Source organism: Pituophis catenifer, unplaced genomic scaffold (genome assembly GCF_029215685.1).
Source record: "Pituophis catenifer annectens isolate HBS135680 unplaced genomic scaffold, rPitCat1.0.hap2 SCAF_7, whole genome shotgun sequence".
NCBI classification, from domain to species: Eukaryota; Metazoa; Chordata; class Lepidosauria; order Squamata; family Colubridae; genus Pituophis; species Pituophis catenifer.
The window spans coordinates 5,381,290-5,403,828 of NW_027256887.1; the positions used below are offsets into that span (position 1 = coordinate 5,381,290).

The 22,539-nt window shown below is 45.8% G+C and overlaps 1 protein-coding gene across 1 annotated transcript in view; it reads right to left on the reverse strand.

The window, feature by feature from the left end:
• The window catches only part of RINT1 (RAD50 interactor 1), a 31,856-nt gene that overhangs the window by 6,273 nt on the left and 3,044 nt on the right, over window positions 1-22,539 (reverse strand). The window contains exons 3-13 of the mRNA XM_070947293.1: window positions 19,654-19,730; window positions 15,727-15,922; window positions 14,503-14,744; window positions 13,701-13,874; window positions 13,463-13,615; window positions 11,730-11,886; window positions 9,354-9,464; window positions 7,887-8,112; window positions 6,014-6,151; window positions 3,392-3,591; window positions 513-727 (exon numbers count right to left, since the gene is read on the reverse strand). Coding sequence (XP_070803394.1) covers window positions 513-727; window positions 3,392-3,591; window positions 6,014-6,151; window positions 7,887-8,112; window positions 9,354-9,464; window positions 11,730-11,886; window positions 13,463-13,615; window positions 13,701-13,874; window positions 14,503-14,744; window positions 15,727-15,922; window positions 19,654-19,730 — 1,889 coding nt within the window. The remainder of the gene's footprint in view (window positions 1-512; window positions 728-3,391; window positions 3,592-6,013; window positions 6,152-7,886; window positions 8,113-9,353; window positions 9,465-11,729; window positions 11,887-13,462; window positions 13,616-13,700; window positions 13,875-14,502; window positions 14,745-15,726; window positions 15,923-19,653; window positions 19,731-22,539) is intronic.

Sequence of the window (22,539 nt, forward strand, 5' to 3'; positions counted from 1 at the left end):
GAACAGGACTTCCGGTCAGCAGAGGAAAAAGGATGCCGCGGTAGGAGACTATGATGGGGGAACCGGACTTCCGGTCGGCTCTAGAATTGAACGGGGGCTTCGGGTTAGGATCTTTGTGGCTCTTTGAGTGTTTAAGGTTGCCGACCCCTGGGCTATGCAATCCCCCAAGGGGGCAGTGATTAATTCAGTTTGGTGTATTGCACTTAAAATAACATTTGCGTCGCTCTGAAAAGCTTGTTTTCCAGTGGTCAGGAGGGCCCTTTTCCCATCAACATTCTAGAATGCAATGAAGAAAGTGATTTTCCAATGAATTTTTTTCCCTCCTGCCTGCAAAACTACACATTAAAACTTTTGATTAGAAGCAGCAGCTTCTAGTTTCACCTAGCAGCACTGATGACGTTACCCAGTACGGTAATGAAACGTCTGCAAGAAAACCACTGAGCTCAGAGCGCTCCAAGGACCCCCTCATTTCAACCCCCCAGGCTACAGATCTTCACCTCTAAAAGTTTTACCTTTCCCTTTTGTAGATCTTGGCCACCTCTTTGACCTCCTTGAAGACGTGGTCGACTTGGCGAGTCAGCATGTCGTGCTTCAGGCGTTCCAGGAGGTGGATCATTTCATCGAACACAGAGCTCTCCAGAGAAGCCAGCTGTCCCAACTGTAGCTTGCTGAGCGTGTCGCTTTCGGCGGACATTTCCAAGGCAGCCTGCTGAAGCTGTAAAAAAAACTGCAGAGACAAAAAACAACATGGGAGGGGAAAAAAAGGATTACCACTAGTCTTCTGAGGATCTTAACCTGTGAGTAGCATGTCTGCTTTGGATTCAGGAGCTCTGGCAATACTGCTTAGTAAAAGGAGCTAATGGCGGGACAGGAAAAAATTCAAGAACTTCAGCTGAAGTTCTCAAGTTTTTATTAACCACGTGCCAGCTACATGTGGCGGAGCTACAGCCATCCCACAATCCAAATCAAAGTTTCTCAACCTTGGCAACGTTAAGATGCACGGACTTCAACTCTCAGAATTCCCTAGCCAGCCAGGTAAATCAGGAGTCTCCAACCCCCCATCTGTTGTGACTCCGGCTCCTGAGCCTGTCCTCACGGAGGAAGATGACTTTGAAAGTGATGGGGAGGAACTGACAAGGCCTCCTTCTCCAGGACCCTCCTTTCTGGCAACGCCTCAGGTTCCAGCTGAAGGCCAGGAGGAAAGCATGTCGGGGCACCCGCTAATAGGGAGTGATGAAGATCAATCTTGGATTGATCCCAGGCAGCGTCGGAGGGAGAAGCGTGCGCAGCAAAGGAAGAGGTGGGGAAGGACCAGAGATTGCCGAGTCACTGAGCCATGCCCCACAGGGGATAAAAGTGGGTGGGGTTGCTCTGCAGGCTCTGTGACGGACAAAAACTGCATATCGTGAGCTTCGGATGGGATATTTTTCGGACTTAAGGCTCGAACTTTGTGAATGACTTCTGACTACTCTTTGAACTCTTGGTTGCCCCAGCAACGGACTACAGATACGCTGACTTCTGTTTCTAGAGGTGATAAGAAACTTGGCAGGCATTCGGAAAGTAGCTGCCAGAATTTTTATCTGCCAAAGGGATTCAGGTCGACTTGTAAAAATAAATTAGTGGTAGATATCTTTTGCTCGTGTGTCTGCCTATGTGAGGTGGGGGGACAGAACACCGTCCGTGGACCAGCACCGAACCACAGCATGCCAGCAACTGGGCCGTGCAAACAAGATAAGCTCCATCTGCGGGATGCACGCAGCATGCTAAACCACGCCCCCTCTGGTCCGCGGGAAAATCTTTCTCCATGGAACCGGTCCCTGGTGCCCCAAAGGTTGGGGGCCATTGATGTAAATAATGTAAATATTCAAAAGATTCTAGAATGTGGTATATTTCTAAGCTAACTTTCTGGACTATTCAAAGCGAGGAGGTTTTTTGGACGATAATAACCACTCTACCATCCCTGCTTTGGGATTGTGGCCAGGGCCACACTCAGAACATAGAAACATTCTTTGTTGCTGTTCTGATTTTCTTTTCCTTTTCTCTCTTTTTTTTTTCTTTTCCTTTTTTTTTTTTTAGGTAGGTGACACGACTAGAAGTTAGGTAGGATCGAAAGAAAATGTTTTTCAGTAAAAGGTGACATGATTAAAAGTTAGAATAAGTGATAGAAATAAGAGAAGGGGGAATGTTAGCGTAGACACTTTATATATAATAAAATAAAGAAAATATGGAATAATTGAATAATGACAAATTGCAACTTATTATAATTGTGTATCATTATTGGAAATATATAAATTGATTGAATGTAATAACACTGGTTAATTTTACTAGTTTGTATTAGAATGTATGACACTCAGGTACCACACTGTTCACGGATTTATTTGTAAAAAATAAAAAAACTTATAAAAAAAAAAAAAGAACATAGAAACATTTCTGACAGAGTAACTGTTCTGTCCCCGTCCCACATATGCACCCCCACAGACAGCCCGGAGTTAATAAGCCACACGACAAAGTCTTTGAAGATAAAGCTGGCAGCAACCCAGTGGCTGCTGCCAATTCAGACTTTACTCACACAAAACAAAGATTAGACTGCAGGCATTCCGATAAAGCAGACAAAGTTTCAGCAATACAAGGATTAGTCCAAATGCAGTCCGACAAGGCAGGCAGAAGTCCAGTAATGGAGAGATCATGGATTATTTCTAGTTTTTGCTCGTCACAAACTGAACCGGCCACCACACCCACATTTATACCCTGTGGGGTGTGGTCCAGTGACTCAGCTAATCTCTGGCACACCTTCCCCTCTGCTGCGCACGCTTCTCCCTGCGCCTCTGCCGAGGGTCCAGTCAGCACTTATCTACTTCGTCGCTGTCCACCTGTGGCTGCGGGGACGTGCTTGGCTCTGGGCCTATCTTTTGGCCTTCGGTGTCCTCCGGAGGCATTGCCAGAGAGGAGGGTCCTGGAGAGGGAGGCCTTGCCAACTCCTCTCCCTCACTCTCAGAGTCTGCATCTGTCGATAGCCCAGGCTCAGGCAACGGAGCCACAACAGTAACTTCCCCCTCTACGCCCACCAGATTTTGGTTATAAGACCACAATTGAGCCCCAAATTTCTGTTCCTAAGCGAGACATTTGTTAACTCAATTTTGCCCAGTTTCTGTGACCTTTCTCGCCACAATTGTTCAGTGAATCCCTGCCATTGCCAAGGTTAACACTGGCGATAGCATGGATGACGTTACCCAGTTTGGCAACGAAACGTCTGCAAGGAAACCGCCAAGAACCAAGCGCGCCAAGGACCACGCAGTTATGAACGATTCTCTTCTATCCGATGCAGCTTTGTTTTAAAAAAAAGGCATTTCGACAATATGCAAAGGGCCCACCGCGATCGTTGGTTACTTACAACATTGTCAGCCCAGTCTGCTAGTACTGTCGCGATGTAGTTGACCGCGTTTAGGATCGCGCAGTATCGGAAGGCCAGGGGCGTTCTGGTTTCTTCCTTCATGACTTGAGTGAGTCGGATCCGAAAGTCGTCCGCCAGCTCTTTCTGCAATTCCAGGAACCGCAGTTTTCTGGCTGCTGTGGGAAGGTGCTTGTATCTATCTACGTAGAGACAGTAAAGCGTTGGCGTTTTTCACACGTCAAAGTTCCGGTAATATCCACGCGCTAACAAAAATTTATCTACAGGTTTTTCCACAACTTCATTTTTTTTTTTTTAAATTTTGATTTATATGCCGCCCTTCTCTGGAGACTCAGGGCGGCTTACAATGCGCTAAGCAATAGCCTTCATACTTTTGTATATTTATACAAAGTCAGCTTATTGCCCCCACAAACTGGGTCCTCAATTTACCTACCTTAGAAAGGATGGAAGGCTGAGTCAACCTTGAGCCTGGGGAGATTCGAACCTGCAGTAATTGCAGGCAGCTGGTCTTAATAACAGGGTGCTTTAGACCACTGTACTACCAAGGCTCCTATTTTCCTTAACTGAACAGGCACGGCTCACAAGACGAGGTCTTTTGTGTTCCTGTAAGATTTGCATCACTATGTCTCCATCATGTCTTGAGATGGAATAACAGAATGGAGGTGATCCTTCACGTACGATTGCCATGGAGCCCAAAATTTATATTGTGAAGTGAATACATGTTAAGTGAGTTTTGCCCCATTTTACGACCTTCTCGCCACAGTTGCTAAGTGAATCCCAGCAGTAGATAAGTTAATCCAGGGGTCAGCAACCTGTGGCTCTGGAGCCGCGTGTGGCTCTTTCACCCCTCTGCTGTGGCTCCGTCACTCAAAATATGAGTCACAACCGCCAATGTGCAACACCCACCGGCACGCGATTTATTGAGCTTTTCAACCCCAATAGGCTAACCATGGATAAAGCCAAGAAAAGAAAAGTTTCAGAAGAAAACAGAATGTTTAATTCAACTATATATGCTAGTTTTGTGGCCGCTCAAGAAATAGTCAGGCATGGGAAGGGTTTTGTGGCTCCCGGTGTTTTCTTTTCTGTGGGAAACGGGTCCAAATGGCTCTTTGAGTGTTTAAGGTTGCAGACCCCTGAGTTAGTCGCACGGTTAAGTGAATCTGGCTTTCCCCATTGATTTTGCTTGTCCGAAGGTCGCAAAAAGGGGATCGCGTGACCTTGGGACCCTGTGACCATCGTAAGTATGAACCAGTTGCCAAGCATCTGAATTTTGATCACATGATCAGGGGGATGCTACAAAGGTGGTAACTGTGAAAAATGGTCATAAATCACTTTTTTCAGTTCTGTTATAACTCTGAGCAGTCACTAAATGAACTGTTGTAAGTTGAGGATTACCGTATTTTTCGGCGTATAAGATGCACTGGACTATAAGACGCACCTATCTTTTTTGGTGAAGAAAACAAGAAAAAGAAATCTGCCTCCCAGCAATTTTGCCTCGTTGCAGCAAACAGCCTGCATTACTTTCATTTTCGTTTTCAGCATAGCTTGATTAGCACAAGAAAAAGAAAACTGCTCCCAGCAATTTACTTCCTTGCAGCAAGCAGCAGAGGCTCCAGCAAAACAGCTGAGAGTCGGGAGGCCGATCCAATCAACTTGTGCTAATTAGGCTGTGCTGAAGCTGAAACGAGCTGTTTCTTCTGGCTGCTTGCTGCGAGGTAAACTGCTGCGAGGCAGAGGCCAAAGTGTGGGGGCCAGTGGGTGGGCGGGGCTACATTCGGTGTAGAAGACGCACCTAAATTTTCACCCCCTTTTAGGGGGGAAAAGGTGCGTCTTATACTCCGAAAAATACGGTACCTGTATCAGAGTTACTTGTTTGTCAACACTCTTGAAATCTGAGGGGTCCTTGGTGCTCTCCGAGCTTCAACGTTTTCTTGCGGATGTTTCATTACCCAAAATAAGTAACACCAGTGCACTGATGAGGTTACCTAGTTTGGCAATGAGACATCTGCAAGAACACCATGAAGCTTAGAGAGCACGAAGGACCCCATAGTCATTGTTGTCGTCCTCCTCCTCTCTGCAAACCTCCCTCCCTCATAGCACTGATGATACTGGCCAGTTGGGTCACGAAACGTCTGCAAGAAAACCACCAAGCTCAGAGAGCAACAAGGACTCCTCATTTCAACCCTGACAACTTTTCTCCTTTACTGGTACCTCTTGAAATCCGATTTCCTTTTGTTATTCCTTTGACTACTAGCAGTAGTTGATTCTACTGTAAAAGGTACCGAATGTTTCCGTTCCTGAATTAATAAACTAATATCGTCTTTTTTAAAGACCCCATAATCCCTTGTGGGGGGTGGGGGTGGAGTCTTAGGCAACTGAATGGAGCCGAGTGTTTACTGGCCGGATGCCTTTCCTGTCGCCAATGCAGAGTTTTGTTCAGCAGATACATTCTCATTGTGCTCAGAGAAGTATCTGCCTCTACCTAGGATCGAACTCACAGCCTCCCGATTGTGAGGCGAGAGCGCCACCTCTAGGCCACCGCACCACTCTCTCCTGAATGAATAAACAACGGAAGCCAAATGGCAAGCAATATATTATAATTACCGGTGATCACCAGAAGCAGAGTCATAAAAGTTTCGGCACAGTCTGGGACTTTCATCTCATCTACGTCCGTGATGTCTTTGTACTGGGAGACCCACGCAGCTTCCGACGAAAGCATGGAGTCCATCTTCTGGAGAGCGACTGTGAGATGGACACAACAATGAAAAGGAAGGCTCGTTCACAAGTGTGCAACTAAGAAGAAAAAGCTCAGTCAGAAAATGAAGCGCCAGTTATTTATTTATTTATTAATTTTTTAAATCGCAAAGGCAGACACTGCGGTACATCATTTTGTATTTCGGATAGTCCTCGACTTATGACCGCAATTGAGCCCCAAATTTCTGCCGCTAAGTGAAATATTTGTTAAGTGAAGTTTGCCCCCTTTTATGAAACTTTCGTGCCACGGTTGTTAGGAAATGACTATTACCTAACTTGTTGGGTTGGCAATATATAAACCATCAATGTAGCTTTAAGACTGCTGTATTGCATCATACTATGTCCTGATTGGTTAGCTCTGTAGCCAATGTCCTTAAGAGGGAGCTAGAAACATGGTTTGTTTCTCTTTGCTGTTCTTGCTCTCTGATATCTCTGTATGCTACTGTTTGCATATCCAGAAGAACTGTTTATTGTGTATGACTGTGACGACTGGTAAGAAGACTTTGTTATTGGATTATCCCTGGACTGTCGTTTTGGCTATCTCCTGCTTTATATGTGTATGACCTGGACTGTTTATTGGACTGTGCTTTACTGTTTCCTGAAAGTAAACACAACTCAGTGTACCTGTGTGTTGACTGTGCTTATTCATAACTACTCTCAATCGCTTTCATGTGCACACCCTTGCTACTCAAGGGTTAATCTGCAAATTCCTTAACAACGGTTGTTCAGTGAATCACGGCAGGTGTTAAAGAGTTACATGGTTGTTACGTGAATCTGGCTTCCCAATTGACTTTGCTTGTCAGAAGATTGGGATCACATGAGGCCACTGTAACCGCCATAAATACCAGTCAGTTGCCAAGCGTCTAAATTTTGATCAGGTGCCCATGGGGTTTGCTGCAACTATCTTACGAGTGAAAAATGGTTTTAAAACGCTTTTTTTTTTGGTGCTGTGGTAACTTTGAATGGTCACTAAATGAAGTGTTGTAAGTCCAGGACTACCTGTATTTGATCCCACCACCTGTTTAGACCAGGGGTGAAATCCAGCAGGTTCAGACAGGTTCTGGAGAACCGACAGTGGAAATTTTGAGCAGTTTGGAGAACTGGCAAATACCACCTCTGGCTGGCCCCCGAGTGTGGTGGGAATGGAGATGTTGCAGTATCCTTCCCCTGCCACGCCCACCAAGCCACACCGCACCCACCAAGCTACCCACCAAGCTACTACCTACCAAGCTACTACCAAGAACCGGTAGTAAAAAAAAATTGGATTTCCCCACTTGTTTAGACTCAGAGTAGCTATGCCCAGGGCAGGGGTGTCAAACTCAAGGCCCATGAGCCAGATCCGGCCCGTGGGGTGCTTAGATATAGCCCCCGGGGCCAGCCTGGAAATATCAAAGGACCGGACCATGATGCCTCTGCCAGCCAAACCGGGGCACGGAAGGGGGCCTCATGTGCCAACCCCGGCCGGCAGAGGGCTGCGGGAGGCCAAAAACGGGCTGCGGGAGGGAGATACAGGGTGCCCTCCCGCACCCTGTTTTGGCCGGCAGGGTGCTGCAGGAGGCATCCGTCTCATCTCCCCCCCTCCTCCCCGGCCAGTCCATGGACGAGAACTACAATGCTGATCCGTCCCTCGAAGAAATCCAGTTTGACACCCCCGTCCGAGAGGAAAGCAAAAAAAAAGATTGGGATTGTTTTAATCTAAGGAAAGGACTCCAAAGCATCTTACATTTTCTCTCTACCGTTAACCACCTCTGAAAGTAGGTTTCTTCCGATAAAATGTGCATGCAGCTGGGGAGGCTGCCGAGGTAGCCGTGCACGCCGTGCAGCTCTCTTTCGAAGAGGAGGATCTCGTCCACCAGGTGACAGAAGAGGTTGTCGTCGTACAGCATGCAAGGGATCTCGGCGTCCAGCTTCTCCAGAATGAGCGTCACCAAAGCGCGGGAAAACTCCAACTTTGGAAGAAGCAAAGAAAAAGAAAATTAAAACCTACAGATAAAAGGAGGTGGCGTTATTATAGGTAGCCCTCGACTTGCAATGGTTCACTGAGGGACTGTTCAAAGTTGCAATGGCACACACAAAAAAAGGGATTTACGTTTATGGCCGTTGCAGCATCCCCAACGTTCCTCTGATCCAAATTCAGACAAAAATTTTACAAACTGTTGTGGCCCACCGGCGGCAGCAGAGTCGGACAATGAGGAGGTTGGAGAGGAACTTGGGCCAGTCCTGGGGGCTGGGGAAAGCTCGAATGAGGGCTCTGTGTTGGAGGCAGAGAGGGAGCTAGACAGCAGTGAGGCAGAGGAACAGCTGGCGCCTGTTCCCACTCCGTGCATCAGCAGAGCTGCCAGAAAACAAGAACAACTAAGAAAGCAGGGTCAACTAGGGAGTAAAGCTTGGAGGTGATTGGCCATAGGAAACAAAAGAGGAGCGAACGGGGAGTGGGCTTTTGCAGGAAACAATTCGTTCCTTCGGTCGTTTCAAGAGTGGAAAGTTCAGTTCATGACTTTAAGAGACTCTGTGCCAAGTTTTGCCTTGCCCTGCGTTTGGAAATTAGTTATCTGGCAGCTTTCCAAGCGAGATAAGGTTTGTGTTGATAAATATTCCTCTGAGAGACTGTTTGCCAAGCCTTGCTGACTGTGAATGAAAGGAATTCACAGTCATGTAAATAAAAGGGAGTTTTGCCAGGACCAGGACTCTGCTTCCTACTTTTTAAGGGAGCCTAGGTCAAAACACAAACTGGAGAATGTTGCAAACTAAAGAACAGTAGTCCTCCACTTACAACAGAAAATAAAGAACAGTAGTCTTCCACTTACAACAGTGTATTCAGTGGCTGTTCAAAGGTGCAACGGCACCAGAAAAAGCAATTTATGACCATTTTTCACACTTAGGACCGTTGCAGCATCTCCATGGCCACGTGCTCAAAATTCGGACGCTTGGTAACTGGTTCCATATTTATGACTGTTGCAGTGTCCCGGGGTCATGGGGAAGTCAGATTCACTTAACAACCATGGTACTAACTTAACAACTGCAACGATTCACTTAACAACAGTGGGAAGAAAGTTCGTAAAACAGGGCAAAACTCACTTCAGAAATGTCTCACTTAACAATACAAACATTGCGCACAATTGCAGTCGGAAGTCGAGGACTGCCTGTAGTACAATGGCTGTCAATCCATAAAAAGAACAGAGAGATTTACCCTGGCATTCACCGAAATTCCTGCTTTATCCAATATAGGCTGAACTTTGTCTTCAAGAAATGACGCGTGGTTTCCAATCCACATCAGTACTTGGGTAAAATACCACTCGGGCTTTGGAAAGAAACAAGTCATACAAAAATCAGACGAAAAAGCTGTGCGTTGCTGGGTCAAAGTTACAATTCAATCGGCAACATCATGCCCGACCTCAATGGCATCCAATGTTGGCAACTTTTAAAACCTGTGGACTTCAACTCCCAGAATTCCCCAGTCAGCCATTGCTAACTTCCCCTCTGCACATTCTTAGCTGGCCCAGACAATTATCAGGGAATGAGTGATTATTATAATTATAACATATGGCTGTGATTGAGAACCTATGGCACGTGTGCCACAGGTGCCACGCAATGCCCTCTCTGTGGGCATGCGAACTGTCGCCCCAGTTCGGCTTTGCTGAGCATGTGCGTGCGCCTCTCGCCGGCCAGCTGGTTGTTGGGTCTCTAACAGTCATGCGCAGGGATGGGGCATGTCTAGGGGAGGGGGGGGGATGGATGTGTGCATGCGTGGGGGGCAGGGTTTGTGTGGTGGGCCATGTGTGCATGCGCAGGGGTGCATGTGGAGCGGGGGATGCATGCACATTGCATTTTGGGGATTCAGGCACATGGGTATGCATTTGCTCGCGCATGTGCTTTGGGCACTCAGTCCGCAAAAGGTTAGACATCACTGACATACGGCGTCGTTAAGAGTAGGCTGGAGACCACAATGCTATTACAGAGTGATAGTTTGGCTTGCCAAGGTACCAGCCCTGTTATAGCAGGGGTCCCCAACCCCCAGGGGCCGCAACCCGCTTGGAATCGGGCCATGGAAGGGGTGGGTGAGCGTGTGCGCACGGGTGCAAAGCTGCGTTTGTGAAAGTAGCGCACGTGCATGCACAAAATCTCGCTTCCCCTGCCGCCGTCTCGGCTGGTCCACTGAGCCAGAATGGTCGGAGATCTCTGTGTTATAGGAAACGCTCGCGTGCTTCCCAAAGTGCACCACAAGAGGGCGAGCTGGTCTTGCACCAGATAGAAAGACTAGCGGCTCTTGTTGCAGTATCAGCCAGTGTCTTTCTTCTCGGAGATGCCTCAGAAGCGGGCGCCGCAACCGGGAAAGCTCAGAGCCGTTGGGAACCTGACTGCCTCCACAGAGTACCAGCTAGTCTCCCCACCAAAATGGTACTTATTTTATCTACTCACATAGCGCATGCTTTCGAACTGCAAGGTGGGCAGAAGCTGAGCCACGTGACGGGAACTCACCCCTATATGCAGAGCGAGGGCTCGAACGGCTGGAGCTGAAACCATCTCCAGCGTCGTTCAGCCACCGCGCCCCTAGGGTAACGAGTGAGCACAAAGCGCTGCATACAGGTAATCCTTAAACAGTTCGTTTAGTGACTGTTCGAAGCTACAACAGCCCTGAAAAAAGTGACTTAGGACCATTTTTCACCCTTATGACCATTGCAGCATCCTCATGGTCAGATGATCAACATTCAGATGCTTGCCAACAGGTTCATATTTATGACGGTCACAGCGTCCCAGGGTTCCCTTTGGTGACCTTCTGGCAAGCAAAGTCAATGGGGAAGCCACATTCACTTAGCAACCGTGTTACTAACTGAAGCAACTCCAGGGATTCCCTTAACAACTGTGGGAAGGCCGTAAAATGGGGCAAAATTCACTTAACAACTGTCTCACTGAGCAACCTGTCAGGTTTCGTTGCTATCTTAAATAAACTTCATTCTCAACCGCAAAGTCTCTAATGAATGTTTTCTTTATTTAAGAATAGAAATAACGTCATCCCTGAACTCTAGTGGAGCCAAAACTGGCACCTCCTTCCAAACCCCTCCCTTTCCGTTCTTCAACCCCAATGTCTCATTGGCCATCATGCAGATCCATCTCTCCGTCCCAAGCACTTTCTATTCACAGGAATTCCCCCCTCCCTCTATCTCCCAGGTAACGCTATCTACTAAGGAGCAGGAAACTAGGTAAAAGTTCATCTCAGCATTAAAACAAAGCTTCTCCCTCTCTCATTCATGTCAGCGCTGGAAGAGATCATAAATTGGAACGCTGACACAACCTAAATTTGGGGCTCAATTGTGGTCGTAAGTCGAGGACTACCTGTACTTTTGCTACTGGCCACGCTGCGGCAACTTCACTTCTTACTGACTATTGGGGAGACAATGACTGCACATTTTCCAAATTAACTCCGTAAACTCGGGTGATTTTTCAGAGTAAACCGAAAATTGGGGTTCATTCCCTCCCTAACTTACCTCCCGGACTGCAATCTTTACAAAGTAAGGATTTAAAAAGTGATCCTCTTAAGAAGAGGATTTGCACATCAAGGCCGTACCTTGGTCAAGACGTTGGTTTGCCGATTCCCCGTGAAATGGTATTTGAATCTTTTCTGAAGGGGAGCCAACATGATCTGCATAGGTAATATAATAGGTGGAGTTGGCGGAAGGAGGTACTTTTCCGGCAGCTGCTTCGGTTTGCTTAATAGTTCGTCCCTGAGATTATTATACGTTAAGGTACAATATGGTGAGGATACATACAAGAGCTTACAGACATAGGATGGAATCAGGGGTGGGCTCCTGGGGGTTCGGCTAATCCTGTGTATATCCAGGTGGGCATATATATAGTATTTGTATGTGCAGTGGACATGTTTAAAAAGGTAAAGGTTCCCCTCGCACATATGTGCTAGTCGTTCCAGATTCTAGGGGGCGGTGCTCATCACCATTTCAAAGCCGAAGAGCCAGTGCTGTCCGAAGGCGTCTCCGTGGTCATGTGGCCGGCATGACTCAACGCCAAAGGCGCACAGAACGCTGTTCCCTTCCCACCAAAGGTGGTCCCTATTTTTCTACTTGCATTTTTTACGTGCTTTCAAACTGCTAGGTTGGCAGAAGCTGGGACAAGGAACGGGAGCTCACCCCGTGACGCGGCACTAGGGATTCGAACTGCTGAACTGCCGACCTTTCGATTGACAAGTTCAGCGTCTTAGCCACTGAGCCACCACGTCCCTTGTTTATATGTTTATGGGCATGTTTATAGGAATCTATATCTGCATGTGTATCTCGGCACAAATGACAGAGGAGAGACCTAAGGTGTGTTAGCTTGCAGATATTAATAGGAGTTGCCCCACAATGCTTCTACTCTATGAGAAAATTCAGCTGTTATTTTCTGCAGTTGAAGGCAGGGTAACATAGTTCTAAGCCAGCTCCCCAAACACGACAAACCCTCTGATGTGAACTCAAAAGATTCCTTTATTAGGAATGCCAGCAGTCCCGGCAAAAGGTTTTTTTTTTTTTTTTTAAATTTGATTTATATGCCGCCCTTCTCCGGAGACTCCGGGTGGCTTACAATGTGCTCAGCAATAGCCTTTTGTATATTTATACAAAGTCAGCTTATTGCCCCCACAACTGGGTCCTCAATTTACCTACCTTAGAAAAGATGGAAGGCTGAGTCAACCTTGAGCCTTGGCGAGATTTGAACCCTGCAGTAATTGCAGGCAGCTGGTCTTAATAACCAGCTTAATAACAGGGTGCCTTAAACCCCTGTACTACCAATGCTCTTGGTAGGTTTCTCTCTCAATGCAGGATAACAATTCTGTCTGGCAGGGAGATGAATAGTTGTCTGCCACATCTATTTATCTCCGCCCCCTGCCTTTTATCCCCAGAGTTAGGGTGAGGCTTCACTAGCATTTCGTCCCAAGGACCGGCCCATAGATTTTCACTGCTCTCCTCTCCTCTGCCTTCTGCATATCTGTGCGTCAGGCACTGGACCCAGCTGTTCCTCCTCTTCCTCATCAGCCACCTTCAGCCCTGGGGGCTGTTGACTCTCCATCTGAGGGCTGACGGATATGCCAGGCTCCGTCTCTGCTAACTCCATTCCCTCTTCCACCTCGGAGCTCTCAAGTTTACATTGATACTGATCCTGACTCCCACGCCTCCTCCTCCTCCTCCGATTTGGCCGCTGGCCACAACGGATATGCATGACTCTACATTCCGTAAAGAATTACACAGCTAATTCTGCGTTTAAGCAAATGCTAACTAGATTTTTTTAAAAAAAATCACTTAAAAAGGATACGACGGCTGCAGTTTGAGGAGCTGAGAAAACAGGCTCTCGAAGTTACTGTATATTTCCGTGACGTTAGCTGAGGAAGGAGCCAGGCTCAAAGCTTTGGATTGAGCTGGTCCGATGAATGGCCAACGGAGCTGAGTCAGCGTCTCTTCGAAGTCACTGCAAAAAGACAGAAGCATAACGTACCACCATGACTCAGCGGTCCGAAGGAAGCCTCAGGCCAATTGCTGGACATTTCTCCTACCTGGACAATTTGTCCTTCAGGATCTTGTGCCAGAATTGAATAGTAGATCTTATAAAAGTTAAGAGATGCGAGCAGGAGGATTCTTGAAGCTTGATATCCAATTCAGCCATGGAAGCCAGGGCTGTAGCCGCCTCGGGCACGTTGTTAGTCATTAGATACTGCTGGATGTTGTCACTAGCAAAACCAAAAAAAAGTGGACAAATGAGCAGAGATTATGGCTTGAGGAGTGGCTTGGTGGGTGTGGCAGGGGAAGGATACTGTAAAATCTCCATTCCCTCCCCACTCCAGGGGAAGGATACTGTAGAATCTCCATTCCCTCTCCACACCAGGGGAAGGATACTGCAAAATACTGCTGGGCTGGCTTGAGTTAAATTTTAAATTGATTTTAAATTGGGTTGTTTTAATTTATGGCCAAATATTTAATTATTTTAATACTGTTTTTAAATTTTGTATGCTCTGTTTTTACCTTGGCTGTGCACCGCCCTGAGTCCTATTTGGAGAAGGGCGGTATAGAAATTTAATTAATAATGATAATGATAATGATAATGATAATGATAATGATAATGATAATAATAATAATAATAATAATAATAATAATATCCCCATTTCCTCCCGATCAGCTAGGACTCGGGAGGCAGAGAATAGATGGGGGCGGGGCCACTAAGAGGTAATATTTACCGGTTCGCCAAACTACTCAAAATGTCCGCTACCAGTTCTCCAGAACTGGTCAGAACCTGCTGAATACCACCTCCGCCTTCCATTCGGCTGAAATTATATAAAACGACTTGCAAACGTTCGTTACCTTAATTCTTCCACTTGTGAAATCTGTTTTAAATAAGCGAGGTGTCTTTCGACTTCTTTTATTTGACTGATCAAGGCACCAAATTCCTCCATCCAAGGACTGGAGGTCAACAGGTGGCCATTCACCGAATCGTACAAAATCCTCTCGCTTTCCAGAAGCTGATGGAGAGATTTCTTCGAATCTTCTGCGTTCTGCAACGCCTTCTGGATCCTTTTGGGAACTTCGGATGAAACCGTGAGGACCTGCATCGATGCGAGAGAGAGAGATGCAGGCTGTTATCCAGACAGTCCTCGACTTACGACAGCATTTGAGCCTCACGTTTTTGTTTCTAAAGCGAGACATTCGTTAAGTAAATTTTGCCCCGTTTTACGACCTTTCTTGCCACGGTTATTAAGCGGATCACTGCCGTTGAGTGAATTGGATGGTTATTGAGTGAATCTGGCTTTCCCGCATTGACTGTGCTTGTCGGCAGCTGGCTAGGAAGGTTACATATACAGGTAGTCCTTGACTTGCAACAGTTTGTTCAAAGTTACGACGTCGCTGAAAAATGTGACTGATGACCGTTTTTCATAGTTACAACCCTTGCAGCATCCCCATGATCATGGGATCAAAATTCAGACCCTTGGCAACTGGTTCCTATTTATGACCTTTCTAGGATGTGATCCCCTTTTGCGACTGCCGGACAAGCAAAAGTCAACGAGGAAGCCAGGTTCACTTAACAACCGGGTTGCTAACTTATCAACTGCAGTGATTCACTTAACAACGGCGGGAAGAAAAGTCGTATGATGGGACGAAACTCGCTTAACAGACGTCTCGTTTCACAAAAGAAATGTTGGGCTCCATTGTGGTCATAAGCTGAGAACTACCTGTAGTGATCATGTGACCCCAGGCTAGTGCAACTGTCACATGTACATGCCAGTTGCCAAGTGACTGAATTTTGATCACATGACCCTGGGGACGCTGCAACGGTCATAAGTGAGAAAACTGGTCATAAGTCACTTTTTTCAGTGCCGTTGTAAATTCACTCACTAAAAGAATGGTTGTAAATCAGGGACTGCCTGTATATGTCAAATATTATTTGTAACATGTGAACCAATGCCAAGCCCTGGAAAATGCTGCCCAATATTATATTTAGAATAAAAATAGCTGGAAACCTAAAAAGTGGACTCTTTTTCTTAAAGCATTTAAACACGCCTTCCCTATCCAGAAAAAAATGGAGCTCACCTGTTCTTCTAATTTCATCTTGTTTTTTGACAACTGTTCAATCAGCTCCCCAAGCTTGCTTAACGAGTCGTAATCGTTTCCGACCTTCCTTTCTACGAATTCGGACACGTCGAACGGGATGTCACAGGTTTCTGGGTCTTTAGGAATCCTTTTGATTCCAGGGTTCAAGTTTCCCACTTCGACGTGATCTGCGGTACTAATTTAACAAGTTGATTGTTAATATACAAAAGCCCAAGCAATTGTAAACATTTTTGCAAACACCAAATAACGCTTGTAAAAGGTGTAGGAAGAGCTCAGGAAAAGTATTAAACGCCCACAAATGCAAACTTGATGAAATAGGACAATACATGGCAAACAATCTCTATACATACTAAAGTTTTGGTTTTTTTAAATGGGAAGTTATCATCTTCAGAGGAAACAATCCCAGAATATCTTCTGTACTGTGTTAGGAAATGATTACTGCTGCATTACATCATACTGTGTCCTGATTGGTTAGCTCTATAGCCAATGTCCTTAAGAGGGAGCTAGAAACATGGTTTATTTCTCTTTACTGATATCTTTGCTGTTTGCTGTGTGCTCTTTACTGCTTTTTGCTGTGTTTTGCAAATACAGAAGAACTGTTAATGTGTATGACTATGACGACTGGTAAGAAGACTTTGTTATTGGATTATCCCTGGACTATTGTTTTACTATCTACTGCTTTATCTGTGTATGACCTGGACTGTTTATTGGACTGTGCCTTACTATTTCCTGAAAGTAAACACAACTCAGTGTATCTGTGTGTTGGCTGTGTTATTCCTAACTACTCTCAATCGCTTTTCATGCGCACACCCTTGCTACTCAAGGGTTGCTCTGCGAATTCCTAAACATACTGAAAACATACATTGCTTGGAATACAGAATAACAGAGTTGGAAGAGACTTTGGAGGTCTTCTAGTCCAGCTCCCTGCTCAAGACAGGAGATCTTATTCCACCGTGGACAAGTGCTGTCCAGTCTCTTCTTAAAAACTTCCAGTGTTGGAGCATTCGCAACTTCTGGTGGCAAGTTGTTCCACTGTTTAATTGTTCTCACCGTCAGGAAATTTCTCCTTAGTTCTAGGTTGCTTCTCTCCTTGATTCTTTTCCATTCATTGCTTCTTGTCCTCCCTTCAGGTGCTTTGGAGAATAGCTTGACTCCCTCTTCTCTGTCCCATTTCTAAAACTGCCTAGTTCAATGGGAAAAATGGCCTCGGTTCCTAGTAATGAAAGAATAATGCCCTCACACTAAGAACTTAAAACCAAGGGTAACAAGAGGAATTTTCACTGAGCAACGGGTGGAACTGAATTTGCCAATGGAACCACGGTGGCACAGTGGTTAGAGTGCAGTACTGCAGGCTACTTCTGCTGACTGCCGGCTGCCTACAGTTCAAATCTCACCAGGCTCAAGGTTGACTCAGCCTTCCATCCTACTGTTCTGCCCCAGCTACGGATCCCAAAGCACGCAGCACACACAAAGTCCGTTCAAACCTTAGTTTACTAAATAAACCAGTTTTTTACAACAACGGCTGTTAATTAACTGCATTAACAGCCGCCAAGAATTCAAAGAATAATACTGTAAGCTTACTGTGGTTGGCAGAATGCCCAGAAGCAATTTGCAGGAAGCTGATAAGATAAGCAAGACAAGACACGAAGGCATGTGAACGAAGTTGTTCCCTGCAAATTGCTTCAGTCGGCGTTCCTCCTTAAATAGGCTAAGGGAGTGGCCAATTAGCCCCAAGCCTTACTCTCAAGGAGACCTCCTCCTGAGGAGCCACTCCTGCCTTTTGGCAGCTCTGTGCGCCCGTGCATTGAGAAGAGGCTCCTCCTCTTCTTCTTCTTCACCCACGGAAGCTTCTGGAGGTTCTGAAGGCCCTGGTTGAATCCCCGCCTCTGGCACCACATCTTCTCCAGCCTCCTCATTGTCCGACTCGAGTGCCAGCTGCACAGGCTGCTGGCACAGTACCACATCAGCCTCCTCGCTGTCTGAATCAGCTACTAGCTGCACAGGCCACATATGAGCCACAACACTTTCCGAGGTGGGTAAAATGAGGACCCAGATTGTTGGGGGTAAATATGCTAACTCTGTAAACCACTTAGAGAGGGCTGTAAAGCACTATTTATTTATTTATTATTTATTAATCAAATTTCTATACCGCCCTACTCCCGAAGGACTCAGGGCGGTGAACAGCCAAGATAAAATACAAATAATACAAATATTAAAAAATCCCTTAAAATTATTAAATATTTCGGCCGAAACACAGATTAAAATACTATAAAGCGGTATATATGTCTAAGAGCGCTATTGCTAAGTGCTATTGCTAGTTTTACCCATTCTGCTGAAGAAAAGACAACTGGTGCCTAACATACGGTATTTGCTTAGCACTGCCAGGATGGAAGAAATATCTAGCTGTAAATTGTTTCCAGACAGCACCCGAAGCAATGGATAGAAATGAATCAAGGAGCAACTATAGAACTAAGGAGAAATTTCCTGACAGTGAGAACAATTAATCAGTGGAATAAGCTTGCGTCCTGAGATTGTGGGTGCTCCATCACTGGAGGTTTTCAAAAATGACGTTTATCTTATTTTGGAAAGAAATTTATCAGTTTTTACGCAGGAATGCCTCAGTGGCGTTTTCCCAACTATTCGTTGGTTGCATTGCTCGAACTGTCTGGTTACAGTTCTTTTGAGTAATAAGCATCACAGTAATGATAATAGTATTCTCTAATAGTAATCTCATCATAACAGTGCTTTTCCCTAATAACATCAATACATATTAATTAATACTAATCAAAATTAATCAAAGTTAATAAGTTACGGTAAACACTCCTAATAATAAGATTAATCTATCTCTTACGGTTTTTGAAGTTCTAACTCCTGTTTCTCTTTATTTAACCATCGATAGAACAGGTCCCATACCTCAAAATATTCAGGGTCTTCCTTTTCCTTAATTTCAAATGTTAGTTTATTCATTTCTGCACTTTCTAAAATGTTTGTTATCTTTTCTTCCCTGGGGATCTCCTCGGCCTTCCAATGTTGTGTGAACACGATTTTGGCCGCTATTAGCAAATGTATTATTAAGTATGCATTTTTTTTACTATATCTGTCTGGTATGATGCCCAACAGAAATATTTCTGGTTTGTATCTATATGTTCCTTTATCATTTTTTCTAGCCCGGTGTGTACTTTGGACCAGTAATTTTTTTTTGCTTTCGGGCATGTTCACAACATATGGTAATACGAACCCAGAGTTGTTCTGCCCCAGCTATGGACCCCAAAGAACGCAGCACACACAAACTCTATACAAAGCTTATTTTACTCAAATAACTCAGTCTTTATCAACCAAAGGCTGTTAATAAACTGTCTTAACAGCCTACAAGAATTCTGAGGTAAGGTAATCACAGTCTTACTAGAGTTGGCAGAAAGCCCAGAAGCAATTTTGCAGAGAATCTAGACACAAGGAGAGTGAACTAAAGTTGTTCCCTACAGCTTGCTGCAATCAGCATTCCTCCTTAAATAGGCTAAGGGAGTGGCCAATTAGCCCCAAGCCTTACTCTCGAGGAGACCTCCTCCTGAGGAGCCACTCCTGCTTTTTGGCAGCTCTGCGCACCCGTGCATTGAGAAGAGGCTCCTCCTCTTTGTCCTCTTCACTTAAAGGAGCTTCGGGAGGTTCTGAAGGCCCTGGCTGAATCCCTGCCTCTGGCACCACATCTTCTCCAGCCTCCTCACTGTCTGACTCAAGCGCCAGCTGCACAGGCTGCTGGCGCAGCACCATACCAGCCTCCTCATTGTCTGAATCAGCTACAATCTGCACAGGCCGCTGACAGGCCACAACAGGAGTTTGCTTGCACTTCCAAAACTTAGCAGACATATTCTTATATCTATGCTAGTATTCTTCTTTGTAGGAACTCACCAACACATGTCAGCGTCTGCAGGATGTTCTGTTCCTTCCCCTTCCTCCTCCTCCTCCTCCTCTCTGCTGGGTTCCTGCTAAGAAAGGAGAATATATTTGTCGGTTTGGATTGCACTTAGCTTCCAAGAACAACTAAAGTAGCTTTTTTTTCTTCTCAACCAAAGCCTCCAAATATGTTTGATCACCTCCCAGAATTCCAAACAGAAAAAGCCAATAGCTGTGATTTGGGAGCATGATGATTCATGTGGTTAGGACGCTGGGCTGACGATTGGCAGGTTGGCGTTTGAAACCTGGCTGCTGCTGTGCCACGGGTGAGCTCCCGTCAGCCACTCCAGCTCCTGCTGACTCAGCGGTTCGAAAGCGGGTGACCGCAAGTAGATAGAGGGGTACTGTTAGGATATGGTGCATGCCTAACAGGTTGTCCAGGCAATATATAAGCTAACATGATGAATATATATTCTATGGCTTTAAGAAATACTGCTGAGTCATTGTAATGCTGAGTCATTGTATCCTGATTGGATAAACTCTGCAGTAACTGTATTTAGGGAGAGCTTGAATGTAGTCATTGTGGACATGCCACCATCGTGACCTGTTATTAGCGCGAACTTGCTACTATTTATTACCTATTGCTGTTTTGTCATTTCTACTTGATCTCTTACACGGTCTAATGTGATCATGGTTTATTTATTCTGTTTTTACGAACTATTTATATTGTTCCTGTCTGATCCTTTTACTATGAACTGGTAAGAAGAATTTTGTATCTCTGGACTGATTACGACTGGCTAAGTCTTGGATTGATTAAAGACTATGAGATTGTTTTTTCACTACAAAGTAAACACTTTGATAAACCAGTTTGTATGTATTTTATTCATTGTTGCTCCCAGCACCGTTTCCATGTGCTCTATGCTCTGCTGGTTGTTAACACAATAATATCCTTAACAGGTACTACTCTGATAGGCAACTTAACAGAGACATGAAAGACCTTCCTAACTGGGCAATGGTGATGTCACCAGCTGATCCTCTCACCATGGAAGCGTTTCGGAAGGAACATGTCAATTGCATGTCTTGATAGTTCTGAAAATGTGTCCTAGGTCACTTTTTTCAAGTTAAAGCAAGATGTCCTGTACAGAGAAATGGCAATATCTATCTATCTATCTATCTATCTATCTATCTATCTATCTATCTATCTATCTATCTATCTATCTATCTATCTATCTACATGGGGCTCCCCTTGAGGAGCACCCGGAGGCTCCAGCTGGTCCAGAATGCAGCCACGCGGGTGGTTATGGGAGCAAAGTGGCACTCCCATGTGACTCCTCTCCTGCGCGAGCTGCACTGGCTCCCGGTGGTCTTCCGGGTGCGCTTCAAGGTTTTGGTTACCACCTTTAGAGCGCTCCATGGCATCGGACCGGGGTATTTATAAGACCGCCTTCTGCTACCAGTAGCCTCTCACCGACCAGTACGCTCCCATAGAGAGGGGCTCCTCAGGGTGCCGTCGGCCAAAAAGTGTCGACTGGCAGCCCCCAGAGGGAAAGCCTTCTCTGTGGGGGCACGTACCAACTGGAATAAGCTCCCCCCGAAGATACAGAGGATCCCGGATCTGCGCACGTTTCGTCATGCTCTCAAAACATTTTTATTTCAGCAGGCTGGCCTGGCCTAACTCCCCCTTTTAAATTTTTAAATCGTTTAATTTGTTTTATAAATTGGGTATTTTAAATTTGTTTTCGGCCAAAATATTTAATAATTTTAATGGACTTTTAATGTTTGTATTATCTGTATTTTATCTTGGCTGTTCACCGCCCTGAGTCCTCCGGGAGTAGGGCGGTATAGAAATTTGATTGATAGATAGATAGATAGATAGATAGATAGATAGATAGATAGATAGATGATAGATGATAGATAGATAGATAGATAAATAAATAAATAAATATCATCCATCCATAGATATTTGAAATTAAACTCTAAGAAGTACCAGCAATACATATGGAATTAGAATAGAATACAATAGAACAGAGTTGGAAGGGAGCTTCTAGTCTAACCCACTGCTCAGGCAGGAAACCCTTAGTCAGATTAACAGAGATGGAAGGGACCTGGTAGGTCATCTAGTCCAACCCCCTGCCCAAGCAGGGGACCCTATATCAGTGATGGCTAACCTTTTTGCCATCGCGTGCCAGGAGAGGGGGGGTAGGGGAGGGTCGCGCACGCATGTGCCCACGCTCATGCGCGCGCAAACCCCCTCCCCCCGCTCCTGGCACATGATGGCCTGGTAGGCCCGTTTTTCTTTCTTACCTGGTTCCAGATCCCCTCTATTTATCAGGGAAGGGTGAAAACAGCCTTTCTCACTCTCTCTCTCTCGGAGGCCCTCCAAAGGCCTGAAACGGCCCCTTTCCCAACTCCCGGTGGGACAGGAAGTGACATTTTTTGCTGTCCCCAGCCTCCAGAGCCTCTCTAGGAGTCTCTAGGAGTCTCTGGAGGCTGGGGACAGCAAAAAACGTCACCTCCTGTCCCACCGGGAGTTGGGAAATGGGCCCTTTCAGCCTCCGTAGGGCCTCCATGGGAGTGGGGAAGGCTGTTTTCGCCCTCCCCAGATAAATAGAGAGGATCTGGAGCCAGTTAAGAAAGAAAAATGGGCCTTCCCCACCCTCCCCACCCCCCAGGTCCTCCAGAGGCAGGAAACAGCCTGTTTCCCTACTTCTGGTGGGCCCAGAAGGCCCGAAAATCAGCTGGCCGGCACACGCATGCGCCCCAGAGCTGAGCTGGCGTGCCCACTAATATGGCTACGCGTGCCACCTGTGTCACGCGTGCCATAGATTCGCCATCACGGCCCTATACCATTTCAGACAAAGGGTTGTCCAACCCCTTCTTAAAAACTTTTAACTCAATTAA